Genomic DNA, 27,785 nt, shown 5'->3' on the forward strand with positions numbered 1-27,785 from the left:
CTGCAGACAGAGTTTAAAGTAAAAACACATGATGTGAACAACGACAACATGAAATGAACAAACAAGCCCTAAGAATGCCTGAATCTCAAATTTAATTTCAGCACTGCGCCCGTTTTATCTCAGATTTAAACTGAGCCTTTCTATCGTCTGTATCAGACACAGGCCCATTATTTTCCACTCTTTTGGGCAGACTGAGAAATGTAAAGTATGTGATTCACCTGAAGCTAAAACAAGCTCAGCGGTTAAAGATTGACCAGAGTTCTGGCAGCAGCTCTCAGACACAAAGAAGAAACAGATTCAGAGGAAGGTGGGGTTGGAACTTTCTGGTTTTCTGCATTAATTTGTCCAAACATGTGATCTGATTTTCTTCTTAAGGTGCAATTTGAGGCAAACAGAATATAATCTAATTGCTATGGTCTTTTTTCTGAGGTGGATTTTTTGGGTCTTTGTATGGGGAGATGTTGTGTGTGGTTCCAGCTGTGGTTGATTTCAGAGCCTCTCCAGCTGCCACTCATCTCCACTCAGTAGAAGACCTGAACTCCAGCCTTGTTCTCCCCGCCTCCCGACCCGTCTGATTGGACCACTACCCAGTTCCCTCCACCTTCAGCCAACCGGGTGCAGCCATCACCACCTGAAGACTTTACATCTAGAACCTAAACTCTCACTCTTGCTGGCTGGTTTGATGTAACTGCTGCCTCTGTGATTTGTGTGTATTCTGCTTTGGTCTGTCAGTGCTGTATCCGCTGAGGGATGACTTTGGATGTTTAGAGCTTCTGTTAGCGGCTGCTAATTTGGTGAGGAGCCTCCAGTCTTAGTGGAGACTGTAGCTTCTGTTAGCAGTCTGCTAACTTTGGTGAGAAGCTACTTGAGTCTTGGTGTGTTGTGTGCTAAATATCTGTGTTTAGAGGCACCAGTTTAGTTCAGTTAGTTCTGTGTACTGGTCACTTGTTTGTATTATTCTGTTGTTTGTGGTGGGTGTTGGTTCTGTGTTTAAGTTTGGCTAGGGGGTTTAGTTGTTTAGCTAGATTAGCTAGCTAAACTAGCTAAATATCTGTGTTTAGAGGCACCAGTTTAGTTCAGTTAGTTCTGTGTACTGGTCACTTGTTTGTATTATTCTGTTGTTTGTGGTGGGTGTTGGTTCTGTGTTTAAGTTTGGCTAGGGGGTTTAGTTGTTTAGCTAGATTAGCTAGCTAAACTAGCTAAATATCTGTGTTTAGAGGCACCAGTTTAGTTCAGTTAGTTCTGTGTACTGGTCACTTGTTTGTATTATTCTGTTGTTTGTGGTGGGTGTTGGTTCTGTGTTTAAGTTTGGCTAGGGGGTTTAGTTGTTTAGCTAGATTAGCTAGCTAAACATCAGCTAGATTAGAGGCTCTGTTGGCTTTCGTTTGATTTTACTTTGACCCGCTGGTCTTGGTTTTCTTTGTTTGATCATTTTTATGTTTAATTTGCTACTGAGCAATAAATTCTTTTACCTGAACCAATACCATGTGGTGGTTTTTGACCCTACAGGTTGGATTGTAACACAAACTTTTATGCCATGTTTATTTCCAGGTGCTGCTGTAAATTAAGGGGTTGTTTGACTGTGGAGCTGTCATGTTTTATTGCAGTTTCTGGATGTTTGGTTGCAGAAGTTGTTGCGTTTTGTTGTATAGTTGCCATGTTTGGTTGCTGGTGCTGCTTCATTGGCTGATTTAATAAATGAATGTAGAGCTGATATGTTGGTGTCCGTGGGATTTTTGTCTGCACTACATGGATCAAGTAAACGTTGTGGCTCTTCCTCTCAGCAGCTGGTTTCATTGCTGTAGATTTTTTTTACTAAACTTGTTCTCGGTGCAGCAGTTGGTTCAGTGACTTCATGTAATTTCTTCTGAAAACATATAAGCGAAATCTTGGATTAATTACTCCTCTGTTGTCAGAAAAACTGTCTGAACAATATTCAGGTGGAGTTTTTGATCTTTACTCCAGACAGAACTCAAAATCTCCATTTAGCTTCTGTTAATTTCATCATTTCAGATCTTATGTTTCCAATCTATGCTGTGAATGAAGCATTTATCAACACAAATACTGTAAAAATGTGGTGTTGTTACTCATAATTGTTACTTGAACGTCTGACTGTATTTGAGGGCCATTTCAACCATAAGTGCAGATCATTTCAAAGGCTTCACCTACACTGTAAAAAATGTTTATATGGTAAAATTCTGGCTGTAAATCACGGTAAAACATTTTTCTACATTTACAGTAAAGAAATGTTTTGATATTGTTGATTTTAGGGTTTAAAAAGTTTCATTCCATATATTACTGTAAAAAATGTAAATTTATATGAAAATACCATATAAAATGAAGTTTGTGACCTATTATAAAAATTACCGCTTCTGTTTCATCATCAGCACAACAGTTTGTGTATTTAAGATTAAACATATGTATTTTTAGCAAAAGATGCAATTAAAGCGGTCATAAATATTAACATAAATGTACATTATTAACACAGAAACACATTAATTTGACTGGTACAAACTGTATTTTTAAAACTGCCATGGTATTAATAAATATTGCAGCCTGTTTTTGTTATCAGCACAACAATATGTTCATTTAACTGGGAAAAACTGTTCTTTTTGAGAATTAAATGTAAAAATGACAGTATTGTTGTTCATATTGTGGCATTTTTCTATTTAAAAACTGAGCAGGAGTTGTGAAATGTAACTTTTCAAGAGGGAAAAAAAATATAAAAAAGACATTTTTCTTCTGATTAACTTATTTACGTTAATTCAGTGTTAAATAAACAGCATCAAACTGTTTTAGAGTTTACAGATTTTTACCGTCGGGTGTATTTCACTCGGCAGCGAGCAAAACAACAAAGCGGTGGAAATATAAAATACAAATCACCAATTCCAGTCCCCAGAGAGTTGTTTGTTTGGCCTTTAGCCTTGAGTTGAAATAGCGGGATTTGTGTGCAGGCGCTCATATGGCCAACAAATTATGTGGTCACGTGAGTTCAGCTAAATCTGCAGGGAGAATTGTGATCGAAAATATCCTCGTGTGATTATTTTGGCCTGATCATCAATCTCTAGATTCCCATTAGTCTGACAATACACAAGAAAAACACACATGTTCAAAAAGAACTAAAGTAACGCCAAAAATCTGCCATTTACGCCAACAATTCATAGGATTCTGGATAGCAGAAGATTGATTCTAACACGCTGTTAAAGCGAATTAGAACGACATTTGTTGAGACTCTGTTGGTGCAAACCTGGCAGAATGACCGTTCATCAAAACTACGTCCAGTAACCAAACTGCTTGGGATTAATGTGATATTTGTTTACGAGTCTTAGTCTGCTAAAAATCAAACGCAGCAGAACGCCACAAAGTTTCCAGAATAGTTTGAACCGTCTTCTGGTGTGATCGCACGTTTAGTCATCGACACGCACGCCGTTAATCCACTTATCCGGTTGTTTTCTTGGTGTCAGGAGCTACAGAGGACGTAAAACAAACCGGCTTTAATTCAGATCCGATGGGAAGCCGTGATAGTGTGAGTCCTCAGAAGCTCCACATCAAGTGTCTGGCAGGAGATCTGATGCGAAGTTCAGTTGTAGTGAAATGAAGTTCGGATTTATTTTGCCGCTTCGTTCTTTCACGCATAACTCGGGTCAAATGAGGCCACGTCTTCCTGCTTGTCTTCATATTTTTAGCAGTGCGTGAAAACCCACACATTTCTTAGACATTCTGAAATTGTTGTGGATTGTTCTCTGTGTGATCTTACTGTCCAGTCATCCATCAGCTCCTGTGAACATGGAAAAGTTTCATCTTGTTGTTCAGAGTAAAACACCATAGCTTTGCCAAAAAGCAACAGTTTGAAAGACTTTTGTCATTTTGTGTCTTGTCTTTGTTGTCTTCTGTCTTGTTGTTGTCCTTTTGTCATTTTGTGTCTTGGTTTTTGTCATTTTGTGTCTTGTTTTATTGTTTTGTGTCTTATTTATGTCATTTTGTGTCTTTTCTTTGTTGTTTTCTGTCTTGTTGTCCTTTTATTTTGTGTCTTGGTTTTTGTCATTTTGTGTCTTATTTATGTCATTTTGTGTCTTTTCTTTGTTGTTTTCTGTCTTGTTGTCCTTTTGTTATTTTGTGTCTTGTTTTATTGTTTTTTCTTGTTTTTGTCATTTTGTGTCTTATTTTTGTCATTTTGTGTCTTTTCTTTGTTGTTTTCTGTCTTGTTGTCCTTTTGTTATTTTGTGTCTTGTTTTATTGTTTTTTCTTGTTTTTGTCATTTTGTGTCTTTTCTTTGTTTTCTGTCTTGTTGTCGTTTTGTCATTTTGTGTCTTGGTTTTTGTCATTTTGTGTCTTGTTTTTGTCATTTTGTCTTTTCTTTGTTGTTTTCTGTCTTGTTGTTGCCCTTTTGTCATTTTGTGTCTTGCTTTTTGTCATTCTGTCTTAATTTTGCTGTTTTGTGTCTTTTTGTCGATTTGTGTCTTTGTTGTTTTCTGTCTTGTTTGTCATTTGTGTCTTGTTTTTGCTGTTTTGTGTCTTTTTGGCGATTTGTCTCTTGTTTTTTGTGTCTCGTTTTGTCACTTGTCTTGTTTTTGTCGTTTACATGTTGTCTTTATCATTTTCTGTCGTTTCTGGCATTCCGTCTTGTTTTTGTCATTTGTCTGTTTTGTCATTTTGTGTCTTGTTATTGTCGTTTCCATCCTCCAACAGTTTTCCTAAAGAATGAGTAGCTCAAAGCTATGTCCTCTCTTCTATTTTTCATCATTTCATCCATTGTCAGTGTAGCATACCCTCTGAAAGATGGTAAGAGACTCGACTGATGGTTTCAAGTTTATTGCCTTTCCACAAGCAATTCCAAAAACCAATGTGAGAACTGGCAAATAAAGAAAAATAAAGCAATCACACTTCAGTCTGACAACTCATCTATAGTGTATCACAGTGCGCTCTCAAACTTAGCAACACTATAAGTTCGCTAACGTGAGCAAACGACTAGCACAGTTTTCCGACATATTTATCACCTGTAACGTTACAATTGTAAACACACTAACCTTGTGCGTCTTCGGGAGGTTGCAAAACACATACACTCAATGTCTGATGCCTTATACCTTAGTTTACCTTGAACTTTTATGTTTATACGTTAGCTCATTCATCCGTAGTGAAGGGACTGTAATTCCCGGTAAAACAATACAGACAGGAAGCAAACGGTAGTTTTCAAAATAAAATCATGGCAATATAAAACTGAACCATTAACTCCAAAACCACTAGAAATTTACACATAAAGCAGGTAAAATTGCATTTGTTAACAAAACCCATATAATAAAACTCAGCATATGTGAAGATTATGTCACAAAAATGCATTTTCAATGAAACTTCAATTTTCTAAAGATAACTCACAAACAACAAGCTGCCATCTGGTGGACAAATTGAGACATAGCAAGCACAAAACGAAGTGGGTTTGCTACAGTCAGTCTTGATTGAATGTCTCCCTCTACCTCATATTATCAGGATCAGACTCATTCTTTGGACTGTTTTCCATCAGTCAGTTTGTCCTCTTGGTCAGCAGTAACAGCTAGCTAAATATCTAGCTTCTACTGCTGAGAAAAAGATCACATTAGCATGGATTAGAGTAGGGTTAGCAACAGCACAGAAAACATGGAATAAAAATGCGACCATTGATGTTGATAGTTTATTACCTATCATTGATAAATATGGAGCAGAAAACTGTGAAAGAGGCGCCTGGTAGGATCATGAGAAGGAGCTGTAGCTGGGAAACCACTCGTCTTCTGTGTTTTCTCTTTATTATGTTCGACATGTAGGTCAATTACTGAATCTCATTGTTCGGATTGTGATCTGTTTATCTTCTTTATTAGTTTTAGATCTCCTTAGAACTGTAAATATATTATAAATAAATACACCCATTATCAAAAGTCAACAGTCTGCTTCTGCTACATGCATTTACCTCAACAGCTGGCAAATATTTACTTACAGCTTAGCGTGGTGATTTATATTCTAAAACTGGTTTGGCTCCTGTTTATAAGCTCAGTAAATATGGGGCAGAGTTCCAACTCCATAAAAGCTCTGTAGTGCTGAAAATCGTATTTACTGACAGAAAATGACAAGCAAACCCAGCCTTTTGTGGCTCTCGGAGAACCGAGCGGCTGAACGAGGTTTGGAGAGCTGATTAGCTCAGGTGGGTCCACTCTACTGTCCAATTTATCACCATGGAAACCGTTTCTATGGCACAGGAGAGCAGAGGGGAGACGGGTTTCATTTAGAGCCACAGATGAGCTCAGAAACAGCTGATGTCCTAAATCTGAAGAGGAGCATGAAGACAACGGTTTGGGTTTCTGGTATTTTTAGTTTCCGTTAACCCTGTAAGAGCCAGAATGAGCAAAAATAAACAAATAAAACAACAAAAAAACTGTGACTGTAAGTACATATATATATATGAGAGAAAAAAATATAAATTATATATATATCCTAAATATAGAAAAATGAAAAAAAAATTGCAAATAAAAAAATTGCACTAAAGTAAAACTAGAAATATATATAGACTATAGAAAAATAGAGCAAAACTAAAAGATAAATAATAGAAAATGTTAATGACAAAAGTAAAACCGACGTATTTTTGCAACAGTGGGTTTTACCAGGATAAATAGCTTTTTATTTTGAACTCTTCCACTCTCATCTTTTGTTGCTTCAAAGAAATAAAATATGAACATTAAGAGTAAAATCTGTAGATTAAAGAGAGTCAGTGTCCAGCGAATCAATCTAATGTAATCCAGCTAATTTCTCCCGTTTTCATCACTTATATTCTTTCTATTTTTACTCTCAATTTGAGACAAAAAACAGCTATCAGTTACAGCAGCGGCTCCAAAAATTATGATTAAGAAATGATTTAAAATAGCATATTTGAGTCATAATTACTACAAAAGATAGTATTTAAAAATAAAACCATGCAAATAAATTAAACCTGGAACTGGTTTCGACCACAGTGATCGTCCTTCTTAGTAGGAAAGATCAACATCAAAATGAAAGTAATGACTAAATACCTTAAATGTGAGTAGTATTCTACTACTAGCTGATAATAAATGACAGTAAAATATACTTATGGCTGTTAGGCTGCTGTGTTCTTTAAAATTTATTCCAAAAATCAACTTAGGCAGACGTGCAGAGAAAAAAGACAGCATCTAGGAGGCGAGAGACGGAGAGAGGAAACACAAATTTCACACCACATTTAACAGAAAAACAGAACCAGAAGATAGAAATCTTGCGAGCTGCAGAGAGGAGCAGCTGGACGATCTGAGGTTTCAATCAAACAATAATAAATCATGCACGTCTCATAATAAATCATAAACTGGAGTGTTTACTCTTCCCCGGTCTGTCTGTCTAAACTAAACGGTCGACTAGAACATGTCCTCCTTCACCACTGACCTGCTTTCATTCACAGTCCAACACCTTACAGAGGGTTACAGCCTGTACGGTCTCAATTCTGGAAGGAGAAACGAGGAATTACAGGAAGAACCAGCGAGGATCGTGTTTTAGTTTCGATATTGTTTGACGTACTGTACGGACTCCCAATGATGTAAAAGACACAATTCTAATAATGAAAGGCTCAAAAGCCGCTACTAAATCTGCCTATTACCACCTGATATTGAGCTGAAATATAACTTAGCAAATATTTGATACGGTCAAAAAATGCAATATTCACTGTATCTGCCAGTCCTGGGGTAAAATCTGCTGGTTTCACCCGTGATGGACCCTCATCCTTTACTAAACTGCCTTTGAAACATCCTTAATTAAGCCGGAACATGGCTTAAAGTAACTACAAATGGAATGAAAAGTGATCAAAAATTAACCCAGAGTAGTAAGCAGTAAGTCAATACTTGAAAAACGGGATCAATGTTGCATTTGTATAAAGTTAACAACCTGCTGAAAGGTCAAAATCAGAGCAGTAGAAGCCAAAATAAACAGATTTTTCATTCCCAGTTTGGGTCAACCTCCAAATGCCACCATTTCCCAGAATGCAACTTCAAACATCTTGTTGTCAGACCGCCCTGGTCGCTGTCGCTGAAGGTCCTCCAGTGTTTCTAGAGGCTGAGTGCTTCTTCTCTCCACTGCTGCCCCTTTAATGTAGCCCAACAATCATTTACATGGAGCCTCATGCCGTCCTGCTTTCATTACTGCTGGACTTGCAGATTGGATTTTTGCACTCGTAGCTCATTGGTTTCCTTTCCTGCTGGATTTCCCTACATGGAGCTGAATCTTCCGTCTTATCTCGATAATCAAAACACCGAAGCTTTCAGGACAGAAAACCTTCACAGATCCACTGAGGATGGCAGAGATTTCAAATTCTGCTGCTATTCAAACGGCGAGACGTTTAGATGTAGGAATCGATAAGCGTCACGGAGGTGAGACGGCGGCCGGCGCTCTGCTGTGTTTATGGAATTCAGCCGTACTTGTGATCTCCACGTGGAGCTGAAACCTGAACTGAGGCCAAATCACACTGGACCTGATTAACTGTTGCAGGAAGGGTTTGACATTCTGAGTAATTGCTTGTTATTTCTCTCAGCAGACGTTCAACACTTAAGGGGAAGAAGTTTAAATGACGGCTCCTTGGCTCCTCCAAAATGTTTAACCAAACAGTGCTTCATTGTATGGACTTTTTCTTTAATAAACAGAGTTTTACCAGTAAAAGGGCAGCAGCTCATTCGTAATCCGGGCTCTCTAAAAGCCTGCATCATCTGCTTACACCTTCCATTTGTTTCTGTGGCGCTCTGGTGCTTTTATTTTTGAGTTCACACATTCGGCCCACACTCTTCTAACTACTGATGTCAGCTGCTCTGAAGGAGGTAAAGATGGCAGCGATGAGTGAAAGACCAAAGAAAAAGGTGAGATTAAACTTGGAGAACTTGGAGAACTTCTAACAAATCATTGTTCTGCTGATACGAAGAAACAAACACGAAGCATCTCAACTTTTAACCACCTACAGAAGCACTGAATCAAGTCTGGTCATTGCTTCGATATTAGCGCTTAAAGGGAGCATATTTCGTCTAATATTGTTATTCTGGGGTTCCACTTCACTGTAAAAAGTGTTTGTAAATTTTACGGTGAAAAACTGTCAAAACATGACGGTAAAAATCTGTAAATTCTAAAACACTTTGATGCAGTTTCTGTAACACCGAATCACCGTAAATAAGCTAATCAGGAGGAAAAGGTGTTTTTTAGATTATTTTTATCTTGAAAAAAAATACATTTTTAAACTCCTGCACAGTTTCTAATGGAAACATGACTTATATGTAGAACAATACTGTAATTTTTGCATTTAATTCTTGAAAAGAATCCATTTTTTTTTCAGTTAAATGTACATATGTTTGTGCTGCAATATTTACAAGTGTAATGACAATTTCTGCATTTACTACATGTAAAAAAAAAAAAAATACAGTTTACCGGTCAAATTGATTGACTTTTCTGTTAATAATGGACATAAGCTTTAATATTTACGACAGCTTTAACCGCAATTTTTGCTAAAAATACACATATTTAAGGTTAAATACACTAACTGTTGTGCTGGTAGTGGAAAAATGCTGTAATATTCATAATAAATTACACAAACTTTATTTTATTTGGTATTTTCATGTAAATTTTCAGGTTTTTAAAGGTCAGAACTTTTTTTTTACAGTAAAATATGGAATGAAGCATGTTTTTAAACCCTAAAATCAATAATATCAATACATTTCTTTACCGTAAATGTAGAAACTGTTTTACTGTAATTTTACGGTAGCGTTCTGCCAACAACAGCTGCCAGAATTTTACCATAAAAACAACAACTCTTTTTACAGCGTAGATTAGTTTTGCATCTGTCACAGATTTAAAAAATCCTTATTTATCTGATAAAAACCTCTCATACAGCCCCTCAGTTGAGCCTCCGTCTGAAACGAGTTGATTCACTCCTGTCTATTCAAATCCACCCCCCTCCAAAAAACCCACTTTCTTCTGATTGGCCAGCTTCAGGAAGCCTGCTAAGGGGCAGAGCTTGTGAGCACCACCTCATCCTCTTCCCAGTGTAGAGTTTCTGGTGACTCTAAAACTACTAAGAAACACAATTTGTTGTTCTTTTTGGAAAATGACAACTTATTAAATGCATTCAAAACAAAAAGATGAGCACTCCTACCTACGCAGTCTACGAATCTGTAACCCAACGGTGGACTTTCCATCGCTAGCAGTAAAAAAAAAAGGTTTTACCCCTGACTGAAGTGAAGCTATCTGCTGTCAGATAAAACCAAAGGCAGTGCAGCAGGTAAAGCATTATTCTGCTGCTGTCAAACATCTGTACAGTAAAACCCTGCTCTGGTATTTATACGCTGTAAAACATTAAACAGCTCAAAGCCAACTAAAGTACTGCTTTGGAAGAAAATGTACATCTTGTATATTAAGCAGGATGACTAGTTTGACAGGGTTTTGGCTTTGGGCATGATGTTCCTGGAGCAGACAACGTATAAAGATCGATGGCAGGCTGAAGTCAGTTCTTCAAAAAGAAAAAAACCCACTGGAAACCTCGTATTTAGAGCATCTGAAGACTGAGCTGTGGGCTCACAGGGATTACTTCTACATGTGTTTACCTCATTATTGGAAACTTTAGCCACGTTCAATATGAACATCAGACACTGGAATATAGAAAATAAGGAGAAGTGTCCCTTTAAAAACAACATGCATTACTTAAATCATTTTGATGAGGTTAAAATATATTTTTATTAAGGCAGGATTAAAAACAAATACACCTATGTTTGATATTTAACACCAGATAAATAGACAAGAGTTTAAAACATGGTCATGTGAGCACAGGCGTGTGTTCTGCATGTGTACGTTATGTATGGACACAGAATCATGTGACCTAAATGTGCAGCGGAATTGATGGGACTCAGAAACACCCCCACAATTTAATCAGTTGTTCCTTTTATCATTTCTGATGGATAAGTCCTGATAAGTCCTCAGAGGTGGATTTGTAGTAGGATCACAATCAGCTGATGTAGTGTTCACTGGTTGTCATGGTTACAGTGATGCAGCGCCGCTATCTGGCAATGATACAGAAATCTTTAATAAATCTCCACATTTGTCCAAAATTATTAAAAATTTGCCCAGAACTTTCTCAAACAATCCTCTTATCCTGTTCAAAATGAGTTAAACATCTAGGATGGCTGAGAAGGGCTCCAAAAATGATTAAAAACTATAAAAACACGTCCAAAATGATTCATAAATTAAGTGTGTTCTCAAAACGTTGTTAAAATTTGTCAAAAATGGCCTGAAATATGTGCAAAATGACTAGAAATTACTAAAATTTGTCCAGAAGTTGCTTTAAAAATCCTCCTTAGCTGTTCAAAACATGTCCAAAATGAGATAATGGTCCAGGATGGCTCAGAAGGATTAAATAATGACTAAAAATTGGTCCAAAATGACTTTAAAGTGTCTTCAAACAATTAAAAATTTCCTTAAAAAGTAGGAATATCTCACAGTTACAGTTTTATAAACATTTGTGGTCCGTAATTAAATCTTCTGAGACCTGGTTGTGACATTTGAGATGCAGAGCAGCCGGTATAACATAAATCTAAACAGCTTTTACTACATTAAAACATAGAACAGATACAGTGTATATAGAGTGCAAACAGCTAGTGGAAACTAACATGTTGTAAACGACAGGAACACAAGGACACGAGGGACGGCGTGGCTGTATTTACTCAACAGCTTTAACCTGTTTCAGATGGTGTAGATGTCTTTTCTGTTTTCTAGCAGCGGCCACAACAGCAGGTCTTTGTTTTGACTCTAATCACTAACCAGTGTCTACCGTCCACTGCTGGAGCTGAGTGTCCTCAGTGGGTGTCAGAGAAAAGGCCTCGAGTGTTTCTGAACTGTAGACTTTATGGATTTTACTGCTGCAAATTCAAACTGGCATCTGTTCTGGCTTTCTATGTTTTTTTCCAATTAATTTAAAATCACCTTCACCGCTGTTTCTTTTCCAGTATTTTGAAATGCTGTTTAATGCTTCACAGAAATTGTTTGGAGTCATGTTCAGAAAAAAGACTTGGAATCATATTTAATGTCTAAAAACACCGGATGAGGCAAAATCCCATTCACTGTGTGATCTAAAGACATGTCAAGTCCCCAGTAAAGAATCCAGTCTTCCACTCTACTGGCTGAAAATAACCAAGATTTTCTCTTTCTGTTCAGTAGAAAAACTATTGCTAAATATAGAATACAAACTCTCCAGCAAGTAAAAGGAGTTTGTAATCTTTGGAAAGCAAAGACGAGGCCGAACTATTACAGCAAAGATTACTGGTGGAGAAAATATTCAGTGGCTGGCTAAAGATGACATCAGTTAGAAATGCTTGACAACACCCCACTGAAGTAAATTTAGTAATGCCTGAGAGCATGTAAATACCATTATTCTGATGTTGTACAAAACATCTCTGCCTATTATTGGGTCCAAGTCTTTTAGTCTTTAGTCTTTATTTAAGGGACAATGTACAGAAACATTAAGCTCACATGAGTCAGAGATGTGCTGCACCAGATTATAGCTTAGTAGCTAGTTTCCATCTGCAGTCCCTATAACATTAATAAATAACAGTGCTAATACAATAAAAAATAAGAAAACAATAAAATAAAACTCACACTTCTCACTACTGTCAGACCTTCACAATCAGACAGATTACACGTCAAATTCCATTTGCCGTGTCACATTTGTTTTGGCGCGAGCTCTCGCGCGATTTCGGAACGAGATTTGCGTTCTAGTGTCCTGAGATTTGGATACAGACTACAACAAAGAGCGATCGCCAGGTAATGTGGAGGTTTTCGTTCACTTCTCATCTCTAGTATGTTGTGGGACACTCATTGAGACTATCTGAGCCGGTCCGTGTGGGGAAAAAAGCACGTTAGGGCGGACTTTGACGCAGGGGGGGCCAGCTGCCCCATACTTTTTGCTAGCTGAGCTGCTAGCTGAGCTGCTAAGCTGCCTGCCTGGCTAAATACTGGAGCTATGTCGAAAATTCATTTCTCCATCACTCACATGTATGAAATGACATGGAAACAGACCCCAGGTTGAAAAAAAACGAAGTTCCCCTTTAATGTCTTCTCTGTAATTTTTACACTTTGAGGGCCAGATTGGACCCTCTGGAGGACCGCTTTTGGCCCACGGGCCTCATGTTGGACACCCCTGGTCTAGAGAGAAACTCCCAGACGAACAAACACACCCTCCAAACACAGAGACCGCCTAAGCGCCTGGAGCTCACTGACAGATGAATTTGACAGGATTCCTCCAGTATTTTCAGTTTCCCGTCTCCTGTTAGGTCTAATCTGATTGTCTGTTTTCTGTCTGAGGCAGATTTCAGAGACATCAGATCAGAGTTAACACTGTTTCTGTTTCCTACACAGACAGGCCGAAAGCCCTAAAAATGTCAATGGAAATGCACAACCTGACACACACTTCACACACATCCCAGCTGAAATGGCTGTGTCTGGAGCTGACGTATTCCACTTCTTTTCTTCAAACTACAGACACACAAAGGTAATTACGCAGTGGAAATGTTTGGTAAAAGGCAGAAAATAGAACAAAATCCTGTGCTGGTCAGAGAGCCTCACATGCCTGCACTAGCACATATTTTGTGTAAATTAATTTGTCATCCGTGTGTGTGTCGTTCACCTAGCTGCTCTCCAGCTGTGACGAGCTCGTATTTAACCCTCATTTACGGCACCAAATAATATTGTTTTCTTGTCTGAAAAAAAATCCAAAAATTCAGCAAAAAAAATTCCACAAATTTCTGAAGATTAGAAAAACCTTCAGAAAGAAAATTCCAATAATTCCTTCAAACTGTCCCTTAAAAGTTTTATTTAAAAAAAATCCCCAAATTTGGCAAGAAAATTGTTGTAAATTCTTGTAAATAGTTTCAAAAAAATTAGTAAAAATATTTTTAAAAAATCTTAAAAATATCTAAAGTGATTACAAATATATCAGTAAAACTTCTAATATTTTCTTTTAGAACACTGACATAAAAATCAACCAAAATCCAGCAAACTTTGCTGGATTTTGGTTGATTTTTTTGTGAATGTTCTTAAGAAATATGTTGAACATTTCTTTATTTCCACCAAAAAATGTTAAAAGATTTCCCAAAAATGTTGAAAATGTGGACATCAGAAGTTTCACTGTGAAAATATATTTTTTCTGCATTTTCAAACTTTAAAACGGGTCCATTTTGCCCCGCAGGACGACACGAGGGTTCACGTTAAACAGTACAAATGCAAGGAAGACCTCCCTCCATCATCCTCCAAACACAACAGAGCTGAGAGCACAAACCCCGTCCTCGACTAAATCAACACCAATAACATCGACTCAGACCCAGCTGTAAAAAAAAAAAAAAAAAAGAAGAAGTGCTGTGATATTATATAATCTAATTATGTTAAATATTCCAACCTGTGAAAAAGACAAATATGGAAAAATCCAATCAGTCCCTCAATGGAATCTAAGTTGAACAGACAAATGACTTGAGATATCTTCAACAGCAAAATAGTGTCTGACTTAAGCTAGAAAGCATTTTCTTTCAGCAGGTGTCAGATTTTTTTCCCCAATGAGGGCCTTTCTACCAGGACAATAAATACAAAAAATAGACAAAACCCTTATCGTCTATGTATGACCCCAGAGAGACACATAAAATAATGCCTTATAAACAAACTTCTTTTATATTCAGGTGCTACAATACATACCACAAGCACTACTCTATAGACCAGGGGTGTCCAACATGAGGCCCGTGGTCCAAAAGTGGTCCTCCAGAGGGTCCAATCCGGCCCTCAAAGTGTAAAAACTACAGAGAAGACATTAACTGCAGATTGTAAATTAGTAAAAGTATAAATTTAAAATCATTTCTAGACCATGACAAGTTGTTTGGATCATAAAGTAAAATGCTAGATTGTTCATTGTTCTTTTGTGTCTCATTTTTGTAATATTTTGTCATGTTTTTGTTGTTTTTTGTCTGATTGTTTCTGTCTCATTTTATTGTCGTCTTGTTTCTCGTTTTTGTCGTTTTGTTTCCTTTTTCACTCACTTGTGTTTTTTGTCTTATTTTTCTCATTTTGTGTATCGCTTTGCGTTTTTCTGGTCTCGCTTGTGTAATTTTTTGTCTCGTTTTTGCCGTTTGTCCATTTTTCTGGCGCTTTGTAACTTTTTTGCCAAATTTTTTGTCTCTTTTCTGTTTTGTTTCTTGTCGTTTGTCTCGTTTGTCATTTTGTTCTGGTTGTTGCCATTTTGTGTCTCATTTTTGTAACATTTTGTCTTGTTTTTTGTCCGACTGTTGTTGTTTTGATCATGACCAAATGTTGTGTTCCTTTGTAGACATTCTGATCTGGAAGTTGTAATGTGGAAACGATAAACTGAGGCAGATCTACATGTGGTCGTCTGCGTTTGTTTATCTCCACCTCCTCAATTCCTGCTGTATAAGTGCCTTATTATGGTGATTGCCTTTAAGTTAAAAAGGTTCAAAGAGACATCAAATGAATCATATGACACAGCTCATGATCAGACTCATGATCGAGCCTCAACACAAGAACACATTAAACCCTGAGACCAGAGAAGTAATCTGTCCATTCAATTCATTTTACAGTCAAAGGCAGCCTTTAAAATGTTCAACAGCTGCTTTGACCACTGACTCTAACCTCTAGAAACCTAATCTATGCAGCCAATAAAAACAGTGAATGCAGTTCCTTGTTCCATTCATGAGAACCAAGCAGCAGCAGCAGCAGGTTTTTAACTGCTGCAACAAATCACATTTTGTGAATCGATGTTGAGAAGATCAACAAATGGACAAATTAGAGCTGCCATCCCTTCACAGATTTACAGCAGATGTACATCAAAGGCAGACATGCAAAGAAAGCTGACGTTCCAGCAGCCTACAGGCCATCAGTTAGGAAGGTGATGTAGCTCTGTCTGCCTCTGCAGGATGTGACAAATTAGCCTGCCTGAGGCCTGGATGTCTCTTTGAAAGACTTTTAACGGACAGGACAGCAGGACAACCAACACATTTACACTCATTTTGTATTTACAACCCCTTTATTCACACAAGCAGTCATGGTCCTTCACACCAAAGTGGAGGTAAAGTGACATTTGTCATCAGTCCAAAAATAAATGACACGATCAAAATTGTCTTTGGCTCCGCTGTACCAACGAAAGACGACAGAAAGTTGTGCTAATGTGACTGTGCCTTTGCTGTGTGTTTACCTCAGTGCCATGGACGTCCCGTTGACCGACGCTGCTGAGCATGCTCTGTGAGCGTTTCCATAGGAGCAGCTCCCCTGCCGAGAGTACCGCTCATCCCCACAGCACAGGATCACCAGAAACGCCCTCCGGAAAGCTCGGTTCAGAAAGGCGTAGAGGAACGGGTTCAGCCCTGAGTTAATGTATCCGAGCCACAGCCAGGCGGTCCACAGCTGCCACGGCACCGAGTAGTGGATGAAGGGATCCACCACATTGGTGATGAAGAACGGCGCCCAGCACAGGCAGAAACAGCCCATAATAACCGCCAGCGTCTTTGCCGCCTTCGTCTCGATGCGCATGCGGCTGTTCGATACGGGGGCCTGCTCTGAGGAGGAGGACCCCGTTGTTGTCCTGAGGCGGTAGTGGTCCAGAGGGTCTGAGGACGTGGACGACCTCACGGTGATGATGGGCTCGGTGCTGCAGACCGGAGCAGAACCGGCCCGCTGGAGCGTCTCTATCTGCCGTACGTGGGTCATAGCGGTGACGTAGATCCGCTGGTAGGCCAGGACCATGAGGGCCAACGGGACGTAGAAGGCCACGGCAGAACAGATGAGGGCGTACGGCCGGTTGACCAGGAACACACAGCTGGTGTCGTTGGAGCCTCCGGTCAGAGCTCGCCTCTCCTCGATCTGGACAGAGAGCAGAAACAGACCATAATACGAATGTGACCTGTTATGTATAGCACACAGACTGGAGGCAAGGAGACACAGCTAGCCTGCTTCTAAGTTCATTTTAACATTTCTGTTTGTAGGAAACTTCTGAGGTCACCCCGCTAGCTGATTCACCTCCTTCTAATCTGTAAGAAAAAACAGGATGAAGAAAGAGGCTGTCTGTCCGTCTGTCCGTCCATCCATCTGTCCATCCGTCTATCTATCTATCTATCTATCTATCTATCGTAAAAAAAAAAATACTGTGTAATGTCCTTAAAGAGGTTCAGTCTATCCGGCAACTTGCTCATATTTTTGTCCTCAGATGACACTACGAGCATCTCAGGGTAAATACAAATATCTGCAGGTAGACAAGCCCCTTAAACTGAGAGTTGCTCTCATCCTGTTATGGAGAAGATATGTTGGGTTAGTGACCATACTGAAGCTGCAAAATCAAAACAAGAATATAAATCTGGGGTAGGCAGTATTTTTTTTTTGGTGCCTGCTGTTCAAAAATTCGAAAAAATTACATCATAAAAGATAGACTTTCAGCCACATCAAACGAGTCCCTTAATTCAAACATGAGGACTTCTATCATGATCTGGGGTTTTTTTTTCAGCTTTTTCTCGTCTTATGTTCTAAAGATCCCTGTCCTAGTGTGTCTTTTTACCGTCTTCCTTTGTCTTTGTTTTGCTCCTTTTCTGATCGCCTTGGCATTAGTTTCACCTCTGCCTTGTCAATCACCTCGATCCCCAGTCACATCTCTCTCTCTCTGTCTCTCTCTCTCTCTCTCTCTCTCTCTCTCTCTCTCTCTATATATATATATATATATATATATATATATATATATATAGTCCTGCATCTTCCCGTGTCTTTGATCAGGTCGTCCTGTTGGCCTACTTTACGTTGATCAGTGTGATTGTCTTCATTTGTTTTTGTTCTGGCCTTACGCCCCTTTGGATTTTGCCTGAGTTGAGATTTTGCACTTTTCTGGATTCCTTTCTCTCTGGATTAGATCGCATGCTATAGTGTATTATTATAGTGGATTTCTCTTGGATCTTGGAAGCAGTGTTTTGATGAAAGTTTCCTTTGGTTGCTCTCACCTGTCGCCTGTCTGTGGAGTCCTCATCTGAACACAACCTGACAACTTCAAACACACAAACACAACATGGAGTCTCGCTAACCAGCAACTGAACGAGCAAAATCTACCAAAGGCACAGCAGCAGGTGGCTGCTCGTATCAGTCTTATCTCTGTGGCATCTTCATCTCATCATAAATGAATAAGATTATGTTTTCCTGACCGTGGAACAGACATGCTCCTGCCTTTACCACTTGTCATCACTTCTTGTTTGCTTTTGTCCCACCTATTTAAAAAGGTGCACACCGACTATAAAAGAGCAGCAACTTTCCCTCTATCTGGGGTTTGAATCCTGTATGAAGCCACAAGTGAATGCTGACTTTTTGACCCACATGCATATGCAGGGAGTCCTCGGTTTACGGCGTTTCGTTGTTACGTTAGAACTGGTTACATGGAACTAGTTGATGAGCAGAGCGGATGAATACGTCGTCATGCAGCGCTATCAGACGGCTTTGTTTCCATTCTCTGGTTGTACTCCACCTTGGATTGTGCTGCATTCACTAACTTTTTACCTTCATTATGGCTCCCAGCGTAAGTCAGACTCTTCTGATGCTTTGAAGAAAAGGAAAGCCGTCTCCATGGAAGTGAAATTAGACAGAATAAAACGCTGGGAACAGAAACACCGACCAACAAGGGTCAGGTTGTAAAAACAGGTCAACATGTTGTAGCGACCCTCCGTGATGAATGAGTGAGACTTTATCTGGTTCTCTGCTGGTTTATTGAACCTTCACACAGGATACTGAGGGCCGTAGCCAGAATAACTAGAAAACCCCATAACTTAGCTCCAGAACAACGAGAAAAACCCCATAACTTAGCTCCAGAATTACTAGAAAACCCCATAACTTAGCTCCAGAAATAGCCGCCGTTCCCAGCTCTCTCTACTGCCGACTCTCAGCCAATCAGAGGTGAGCTAACTGAATGTGGCACGTTCACTGACATTAGGTAAATCTGGAACTGAACAATAAACATTGAAACCTCAACATCAACAACAATATCAGTCTGTTACAATATTCTGTTATCTTCTAGTAAAATGATTCATACATGCATGAAAGTCGTTGGTATTCATGACTTTATGGAGAACTGATCATATCGTGATGGATGGAACAGATTTGTTTACATTTGTTTTGTTGGAGGTCTGACTTCAAAATAGACTCATGTAGATCAATAGGAAAGGAAGAGCTGGAGAAGGAGGGCTGTGTTTTCAAATTCTGGTGATTTTATTTTTCTGCTTACTGCAGCTTAAGCATCGGTCGCCGTGCAAGGAGGATGATCATTCTGTCAGGAGTGAAAACGGAGCAGAAATAGGTCAAACCAAGCAGATGTACTGTCCAGCATCGCTAAACTAGTGTCAGAGTTTCTGAATCACCTCTTGTGTCTTTGTCACAGCTGGTGTGAGAAGGAGCTTTGGTTTCAAACAATGCCTTTTTGGGGCAGAAAGAAGTGCAACAAAAAATGCTGAGAACGCACACACACAGCACACAAAATAATGCACTGCAAAACCGCAAAATCTTACCAAGTCTATTTGTCTTATTTTTAGTCAAAATCTCTCATCCCACTTGATTTAAGAGAAATTTACTTAACAAGTGGCATTTTAACAAGATGGAGGGACTTGTTTTTAAGACAATGCATCGTCAATATCTTGTTAACAATCTTGAAATGATCTTGTTTTGAGGTGAATTTTATAAGAAAACTCAAAATAAGTTTAACCCTGGTGTCATCCTGTGGGTCAAATTGACCCGGTTTAAAGTTTAAAAATGTGGGAAAAAAATACATTTTCACAGTGAAACCTTCCACATTTTCAAAAGTTTTAGGGAACTTTTTGAACATTTTTTGGAAAATAGAAAAAAATGTGTCTTTCAGATCATTCACATTAAAATCAACCAAAATCCAGTGAAATTTGCTGGATTTTGGTTGATTTTTTTTCCCGAATGTTCTTAAAGAAAATATGAGAACTTTACTGATATATATGCAATCACTTTAGATATTTTTAGGATTTTTTGGAAGATTTTTATTCAATTTTTTAACATATTTACAATTTTTATTTATTTATTTATTTTTACTTTTTATTTCTGACCAAATTTTCATTTTTTTTTTTTACATAAAACTTTTAAGGGAAACTTTTAAGGAATTTTCCTTCTGAAGATTCTGCAAGTTTTTATAAATTTGGGGAATTTTTTTTGCAGAATTTTTAGATTTTTTTTCAGACAAGAGAACAATATTTTTTGGTTCCGTAAATGAGGAGAACAGGAGGGTTAAGACACCTAAACTTTACAATCCTGGTAAAATATTGCTTAAAATAAGTTTTCCCAGCTAATTTTAAGATCTCAATATTCTAAAGAAATCTTACCAAGCCATTTTCACTTGTTCTATTGGCAGATTTTATCACTTAGGTAAAAGTTCCTTGAAATAAGTTTCTTTTTCTTGTTTTGAGGGGAGCATTTTTTCCAGTGTAAAAGCTAAAATCTGGCCTAAACATGCAGGTGGAAGTCATTTCAAGTCCTACGCAGTTTTGTGTGTGACCACAAAATACGACCGCTAGCCAGCAGAGCGCTGCTGTTTGGATTCTGACAGAGAAAGGAGCTGCATGCATTTCATTAAGTCTGGATGAATAAATTCATCTATCCCTGTCTGCCTCTGGGAGTCCTGCTGCTCATTTCAAGGCAGCTCTGAAATGACCTCACGCCAAAACACATCCAAACCAGCAGAAAATGCTTGTTGAAGTGCTGTCTTTGCTCGCAGCAAGAAAAGCCTCCACGGGGACTGGAATTGTTTTGTGACTGTTGTTCAAGGGATTGCAAACGTTATTAGAAACAGAGAATATTAGACTGGAGAGGTTAAAGCAGCTTCTGCCCTCACAGAAAGCACATACCGATCTGAAGGCGTCTGAGGCAGGGACTCTTCAGTGTCCATGCAGGATTGCAGTGTCATTTTTTAACATCTGGGATAATGTATGCGGTTGTTTTTGAGCTCATTACTGTGTCACCTGTCGCCCCTTCCTCGGTTTGTGATCTTAGGAACTGAGGACTCACAATGTCCTCGATGCCGATGGCGTTCCAGCTTTGCATGATGGGAAGGAAGGAGATGAACGTGGGGATGAGCCAGCAGCCGCCGAGCATGACGGCCACCCTCAGAGGCGTCATCTTGTGTCTGTAGACCAGCGGCTGGCAGCAGATAGCGTAGTACCTGCAGTAACACACAGAAAACCGTCAAACTCTCGTGTCGTCCTGCAGGTCAAATCGACTCGTTTTAAAGTTTGAAAATGTGGAAAAAAACATGTTTTCACAGTGAAGCTTCTGATGTGCACATTTTCAACATTTTTGGGATTTTTTTTAGCATTTCTTAGTAGAAAAAATGTTGATTTGAGAACATTCACCAAAAAAATCAACCAAAATCCAGCGCTGGATTTTGGTTGATTTTTTTGGTGAATGTTCTTAAAGAAAACATACAAAGATATATATGCAACACTTGAGATATTTTTAGGATTTTTTGGGAAGATTTTTCTCATTTTTTTGAAAATGTTTAAATGAATTTTCTTGCCAAATTACTCTGTCCCTGTCCCTGTGTGACGCTCACTAACCTGTCCAGTGCAATGCAGCAGAGGTGCAGGATGGACGCCGTGGTCAACAAGACGTCCAGAGACGTTCGCACCAGGCAGAAAATCTCTCCGTAACGCCAATGGCCGGTCGTCAGCTCGATCGCAGCGAAGGGCATCACAACCAGCGCCACCAGGAGGTCAGCAAACGCCAGCGACACGATGAAGTAGTTGGTCTTTTTCTTTCTGATAGAAGGAAAAAGAAGGCAAGAGAGAGGAAACAAGTCTGAAATAATCATCCACAAGAGTCCTGACTAAATTTCTTAAATTTTGTTTGGTTATTTCCTGTTTTATTTTGAAAATATCCTTGTGTGTTACTTTGCTTCCTCCCTTTGTCTGTTTCCCTCCTCTTTTGATTGCACTAATTAGCTCAGTCCTCATCAGTTCTTTCTGTATATATCGTCCTGTGTCTTCTTTTGTGAGTTTGTTTTAGTTTTTCCTTCTTTCTTTCAGCTTTTATGGTATGAATCCGGTATTTTCATCTGATGCTTCAGTCATCTTGTACTTGCCCCGCACCTTTTACGTTTTGTTTGATGAAACCTGTCAGCTATCTGTGTCTGTATTTGAATCCTAGTTTCTAGATCCGACAGGTTTATGCTGCACTGTATGTTCTGCTTCACCATCACGTCTGACACGATTCCAGCAAACTTTCATGTCTAACCTCTGAAGCTGCTGCTGCTCAACTCGCCAGCAGTCTGACTTTGCTGAAAGGTGAAGCGACTGGCGTGTGTCCAGTTTTGTATTTATACCCAAAGACTGAAAGCCTGTAGATAAGACTACATCAAATAAAGAGCAGATTAGATTTTGTTTCATGATAAAACAAGAGCTACTAAATATTGCCCCAGAACTTCATGTCCAGATATGTTTTTTGTTACTTGATTCTGGGGATGTGGTGAAATGTCACAGGTACCGAATCCTGATCTGCTTCTCTGGCCGGTGGGGGTTTTCCAGGACAGAGGATCTGTAAGTTGAGCATTCTGACATTTGATGGGTTTGCTCTTGCATTGTCATCCTCTAAAATATAAAACCAGGTATCTTTAACCCTTCGATACACAATTTGGGTCAAAAGTGACCCATATTCAATGGACAATGGGTATCTCCTGACCCGTGTTGCGCATCAAATGGTTAAAAAAAATGATTGTAATCAAAGCAAATGCTGTTTCATTTAGTGGTAAAACTAAATCCTGAAACTTGATATCTTACCGTATCCCATTTTCTGGTGCTGGATGTCAGTTTTATAATCTGATACAGAGCTAGCTCTTGTCTCTAAAAATGCCTCACAGGAACATGTGTTCTCCAACCCAGTAACCCTCACAGGCAGCTGCTGACATACTTTTCTGCAAAAGTTCCAGCAGCTGAGGTTGGTTGTGTTCTGTACAGACCTCCTCTGGTTTAACTATCAGATGGGACCACCGTTGCCGTGAAAGAGGCTCACCGTAGATGTCTGTCCTTGCAGAGCGCCACCATCACCAGCAGGTTCCCAAACACCGTCATGATGATGATGATGGAGAGGAAGATGGTGAGAACGACGGTCTCCACCGAGCTCAAGAATTCCTCCTGCTCCTGTTGGTCCTGCTGCTGTTGTTCTGGGTTTATTAGGTCATCCAACAAACTGCAAGAAGAAAGATGGCTGGTTGATGTTGTGTTTTCTAACGGGTAGGCATTAGAGAAGTAGGAGTTGTGAGCTACTTGAACTGGAACCAACATGCAGTTAATTTGCAGTAAAACTAAAAATCTTGGTGTCAAAATTGGAACTAAGACACGGTTCAGCACAAAAATTCATTGAAAAAAGTATTTGTTTTCTACACATTCAAGTGATCTTTTAGACATTTCGTCACTGCTGAAAGATGATTAGCAGTGATGTGTAACCAATCAGATGGTGTTGTGGGCGGGACATTGCTTACACACACACACACACACACACACACACACACACACACACACATTTAAAATTATTATTTTGTGTTATTTATTTATTTCTTTTTGCTCATTTTGGGTCTTACTTGAACTTGTGCTTGAATTTTGACATAAATTACTCAAAGTTGTCATTTTTTTTAGTTTTGGACATCCTCTTATTCAATTAAAATGCAAACTCCATTCACGACTTGTAATAGCTATGTATTTAATTAGCCCAGATCGGTCTCAAGTTCTGATCTACTGTGAGAGTAATGATCCCAGAGAAGGCATGGGCTGCACAAAACAAGCTCTGATTCCTGTGACTTACTGTCGAGGTGATGCTGTGGCCATCACTAGTCATCTGCACTGAGGTCAGCAGAGGAGAGTCCTCATCACCCCATTCTACAGCCCTGTTAACACAAACACACACACAGTCACCATGCCATTGTTATACGCCTGCATTTTTCTGAAAATAGTGGCCAGCAGTTTAAACTGGCTGCATTTCTTCTCATTCTTGCTTGTCCATCTCATGGTAACATTAAGGTGCCAAAAAATGATACATTATTCCCTTAAATAAGTAACTGGATCACAGCTTGAAAATGTTCAATATGTACAGGGTAAACAGCCCGCAGCAGGCAGAATAAATCATGTTAGTTTGTCTTTGTAATGCAATAACATTTCCATGCTTCAGCGAAAACCACAAGGGAATTTCTCCTTTCTTGTTCCCTCGTCAGGGGAGGTTGAAGGTCAGGTACCAGTTACTGAAGAGACCCAGATCCTGGTTCTCTGTGTTGAAGGACAATCTGTCTAAACGTCTAAACCTGGAGTCCTCAGCTAACCCAGTAAATGAGGTAAACGTAATGATTTTTACCAACAGCAGCCTGATGTAAGACTGTTAAGATGATTAAGGAACATTAACTCAGGGTCGCTGTTAGCACGGAACACAAAGCGCTGCCGAGGCAGACAGGAAAATCCTACAGCGTTTCACTTATTTGGTCGTAAATCAACAAAGCAACGGACAAACGAAAGTGTTGACCTGATGATGAAGCGAAATGAAAAACTGCAGTTTGTCCTCAGGAGACCCTGAACATCTGTGAGGTTCTTGCAGCAATCTGCATGAGGTTCACATTATAAATTAACTTATCTGTGCAATGTTAATACTTCTGTCAGTATTTCTGCTCATGAGAGAATCTGTGCAAAACCACTGACATGTAATACTGCAATTTCTATCATTAGTACTTCTGTATATTTTAGTTCCTTTTCATTTTTATGCTGCATTTCTTCAATTGTTGCTGCTGTAGCACTGCAAATCTCCCCATGGTGGGATTAATAAAGGTTTATCTTGGCTTATTTTACGACAGTGCGAGGCAAAGTTAGCACAATGATCGACTGGGAACCCTGAATGTTTGTGGCAAAGGTCATGAGTTGGGTCGTAGTGGTGGTAGGATGTCCCTCTCCCCATCAATGTTTTTCACTTCCTTCTGGGGATCTCAAGCCATTCTCAGGCCAGATGAGATGCAAAACCCCTCCAGTGAGCTCTCAGTCTTCCCTGGGGGTCTCCTCCCAGTTGGACTCTAGTGATTCTACTCCGAGCTCCCTCCTGATGTCCAGTTCCTCACTCAGCCGTCCTACAGAGGAAGCTCTTTGGTTTCTTGTTTCTGCAACCTCATTCCTCCGGTCCCTACACAACGTTGGAGCAAAGATCGACTGGTAAATTGATGAACTACAAATGTGGCTTCATTGTGGTCAATCAATCCAGTGCCATGCCATTCAGTGTAGACGATTGTCTCTCTCCATCTAATCCGATCTTTTGCTTTCTGAACTGTGACTGTTGATCGTTCCATGTGTCGCCATGATGTCAGTCCATCTATCTTCATTCTCTGCCTGCTTCGTCCTCTCTTCCCATTAATTTTTCCAGTTGTGACGATATATTCCAGGGTGTCCTGGAGTTCATGATTGTACTAGGAATAATTACTGAAGTGCTCTTCCTTCTTCAGCTGCAGTAGCTCAGCCATTGATCTATGGATTCCTCTGCGATTTAACGACCATATATTCACTTTAACTGAATCTACTTGTACAGTCATCCATCCACCTGCAAGTCATGGTTTCACATAACCCTGGTCGAGAGGCTAAACAGATGCTACACCTTGCCTAAGGGTGACCTGAATTTTAATAATAATGGATTAGATTTATATAGCGCTTTTCTGGGCACTCAAAGCACTTCACAATGGGTCCATTATTCATTCACTCACACATTCTCACTCTGGTGGTGGTAAACTACATTTGTAGCCACAGCTGCCCTGGGGCAGACTGACAGAAGCGTGGCTGCCAATCCGCGCCTACGGACCCTCCGACCACCACCAACATTCATACACCAGTGTGTATGAATGTGCTGTTGTGTCCTTAGGCTGCCTAAGGACACAACAGCACATGACCAGGTCAGAGCAGGAATCGAACTACCGACCCTTCGATCATTGGACGACCTGCTCTACCATCTGAGCCACAGTCACCTTGAGTTTTTTGTAGAGTTAGTCAGCAAAATCCTGAATAGTTATTTTACATAATTAGAAAACTCCCAAATCTTTTAAAAGAACATTTGACTCCTTAATGGTGATTTTTACTACAAAAAACCTACTACAAAGTTTCACAGCAATCCATCCGATACTTTTCACTTCCAATCAAGGTGGTAGACCCAGCATTTGACTGATAGGTGGACTCACGAAGCGTGGACTATTTCTTTCAGCATCTCCAGGAATCAACCAGATTTTCATCAGAATCTATCAGGGTGGCAGTAAATGACTATAAAGGTTTTAAAGACAACCTGAGTCATGTTCTCAGTCCATGTTACAGTAAGTGAGCCTTTCATTGCTGCACCTGTAGAGGTCTTATCAGCTTTAAGCACCTATAACAACATGTGTGTCTCCTTTTTATGATGGCTGTCTGCTCTTATCACACCTGAGGGTCACTATCAACACCTGACAGACTGGACGCCGGCAATCCTGTCAACAGTACTCACTTCCTGCAGGATGATCGTCATTTATAGTTTGTCACGTTTGCCTATCATCTACTTCTTTGCACTCTCTGAGCTGGTATCTGTTGCTACAGTTTGGATAGACGGATATAATGTAAGCTTAGAAAGTAATATGTCTTGATTTTACATTGACACGTTTTGATTCCGGCCAAGTTCCGATCCAAGAATCAGAGAGCCAAAAAAAACCCAGGAGAACTCGTGATGGTTTCTAGCACTGACTTGTCCAGACTTGTGTCTTACATATGTATATAAAATTTACTGAGTTCTGACAACATTTCAGTGCTGCAACAAAACAGATGTAACAAGAAGCTGTCAGAGTGGTTTCTAGGAAAGGCGCCATTTCTTTGAGGAGAGCAGAGAGAGACAACACAACCCAAGTAGGTTACACCATGGCCTCAATGTGTTTGGTTGGAGAGCATACAGCACATACCATCTGTACTTAAACAAGCCAGTCAGACAGCTTTTCTGAACACATCAGGACCATATGAGGATGGATTATGAAATTTCAGAGCATTAAAGATCCCCAACCAACTATTTTTGGTGGTCAAGTTTCCACCAAAGTATTTTACAGTTTCTTGCCTGAAAAAAAAGAAAATCATGCAAATCCATGTATCTGTCTGTCCGTCTGTCTGTCCGTCTGTCTGTCTGTCTGTCTGTCCGTCCGTCCATCATGATTAGTGTTGAATAACATCTAGCTTAAAATCCACTGAAATTATCTGTCTGCCGAAGCCCAAAATCAATACTATGGTGGCGAACCACAGCAGTAAAGCTGCAGAACAGACAGCTGAACCATGGGCTGAAATTCACTATAAAACTCTGAGAAGCAAACGTGACAGATAGATCTAGTAATCAATGTATTGATGTAGCGATATTTATATATTTTAAGGCCTAAAGTTTCTCTACTAGCACTGCATAAACCCTTTAAAACTCATCTTTGTTTATTAAATGAGAATCCATGAAAATAATTCATGACCAAATTGATAATTGCGATAATTTAGATCAATACTAAGATCACAACTACTTATCAGAACGATGCTTTTTACTACATTCCTGCCAATGCACAAATCTTTGCAGATTCTTCATCAGCTGAATTCAATGCATCTCCTAGAAAATACATAAAAATGTACCCAAAATGGCTATGTAGATGCTAACTGGGTTATTTCCACTTAGTTACTGCAGTCATTCTTTTCAAAATTACTTTGAAAAGC

General features: G+C 39.3%; 2 protein-coding genes across 3 annotated transcripts in view; one reads left to right on the forward strand and one right to left on the reverse strand.

The window, feature by feature from the left end:
• The window catches only part of LOC127530767 (cytochrome c oxidase subunit 3-like), a 199,887-nt gene that overhangs the window by 82,945 nt on the left and 89,157 nt on the right, over positions 1–27,785 (forward strand). The window lies entirely within an intron of this gene.
• The window catches only part of si:dkey-247m21.3 (5-hydroxytryptamine receptor 4), a 63,387-nt gene that overhangs the window by 18,241 nt on the left and 17,361 nt on the right, over positions 1–27,785 (reverse strand). Inside the window, exons 2-6 of one of the 2 annotated variants that reach the window (XR_007937405.1) lie at positions 23,875–23,956; positions 23,086–23,262; positions 21,636–21,836; positions 21,088–21,241; positions 14,731–16,902 (exon numbers count right to left, since the gene is read on the reverse strand). Coding sequence is in view for 1 of the 2 variants with exons in the window: in XM_051938106.1 (XP_051794066.1) it covers positions 16,238–16,902; positions 21,088–21,241; positions 21,636–21,836; positions 23,086–23,262; positions 23,875–23,897 (1,220 nt within the window). In the remaining variant the exon portion in view is untranslated. The remainder of the gene's footprint in view (positions 1–14,730; positions 16,903–21,087; positions 21,242–21,635; positions 21,837–23,085; positions 23,263–23,874; positions 23,957–27,785) is intronic. The other variant, XM_051938106.1, reaches the window with a different exon arrangement.

The sequence above is a fragment of the Acanthochromis polyacanthus genome, chromosome 18 (assembly GCF_021347895.1).
Source record: "Acanthochromis polyacanthus isolate Apoly-LR-REF ecotype Palm Island chromosome 18, KAUST_Apoly_ChrSc, whole genome shotgun sequence".
Classification (NCBI taxonomy): Eukaryota; Metazoa; Chordata; class Actinopteri; family Pomacentridae; genus Acanthochromis; species Acanthochromis polyacanthus.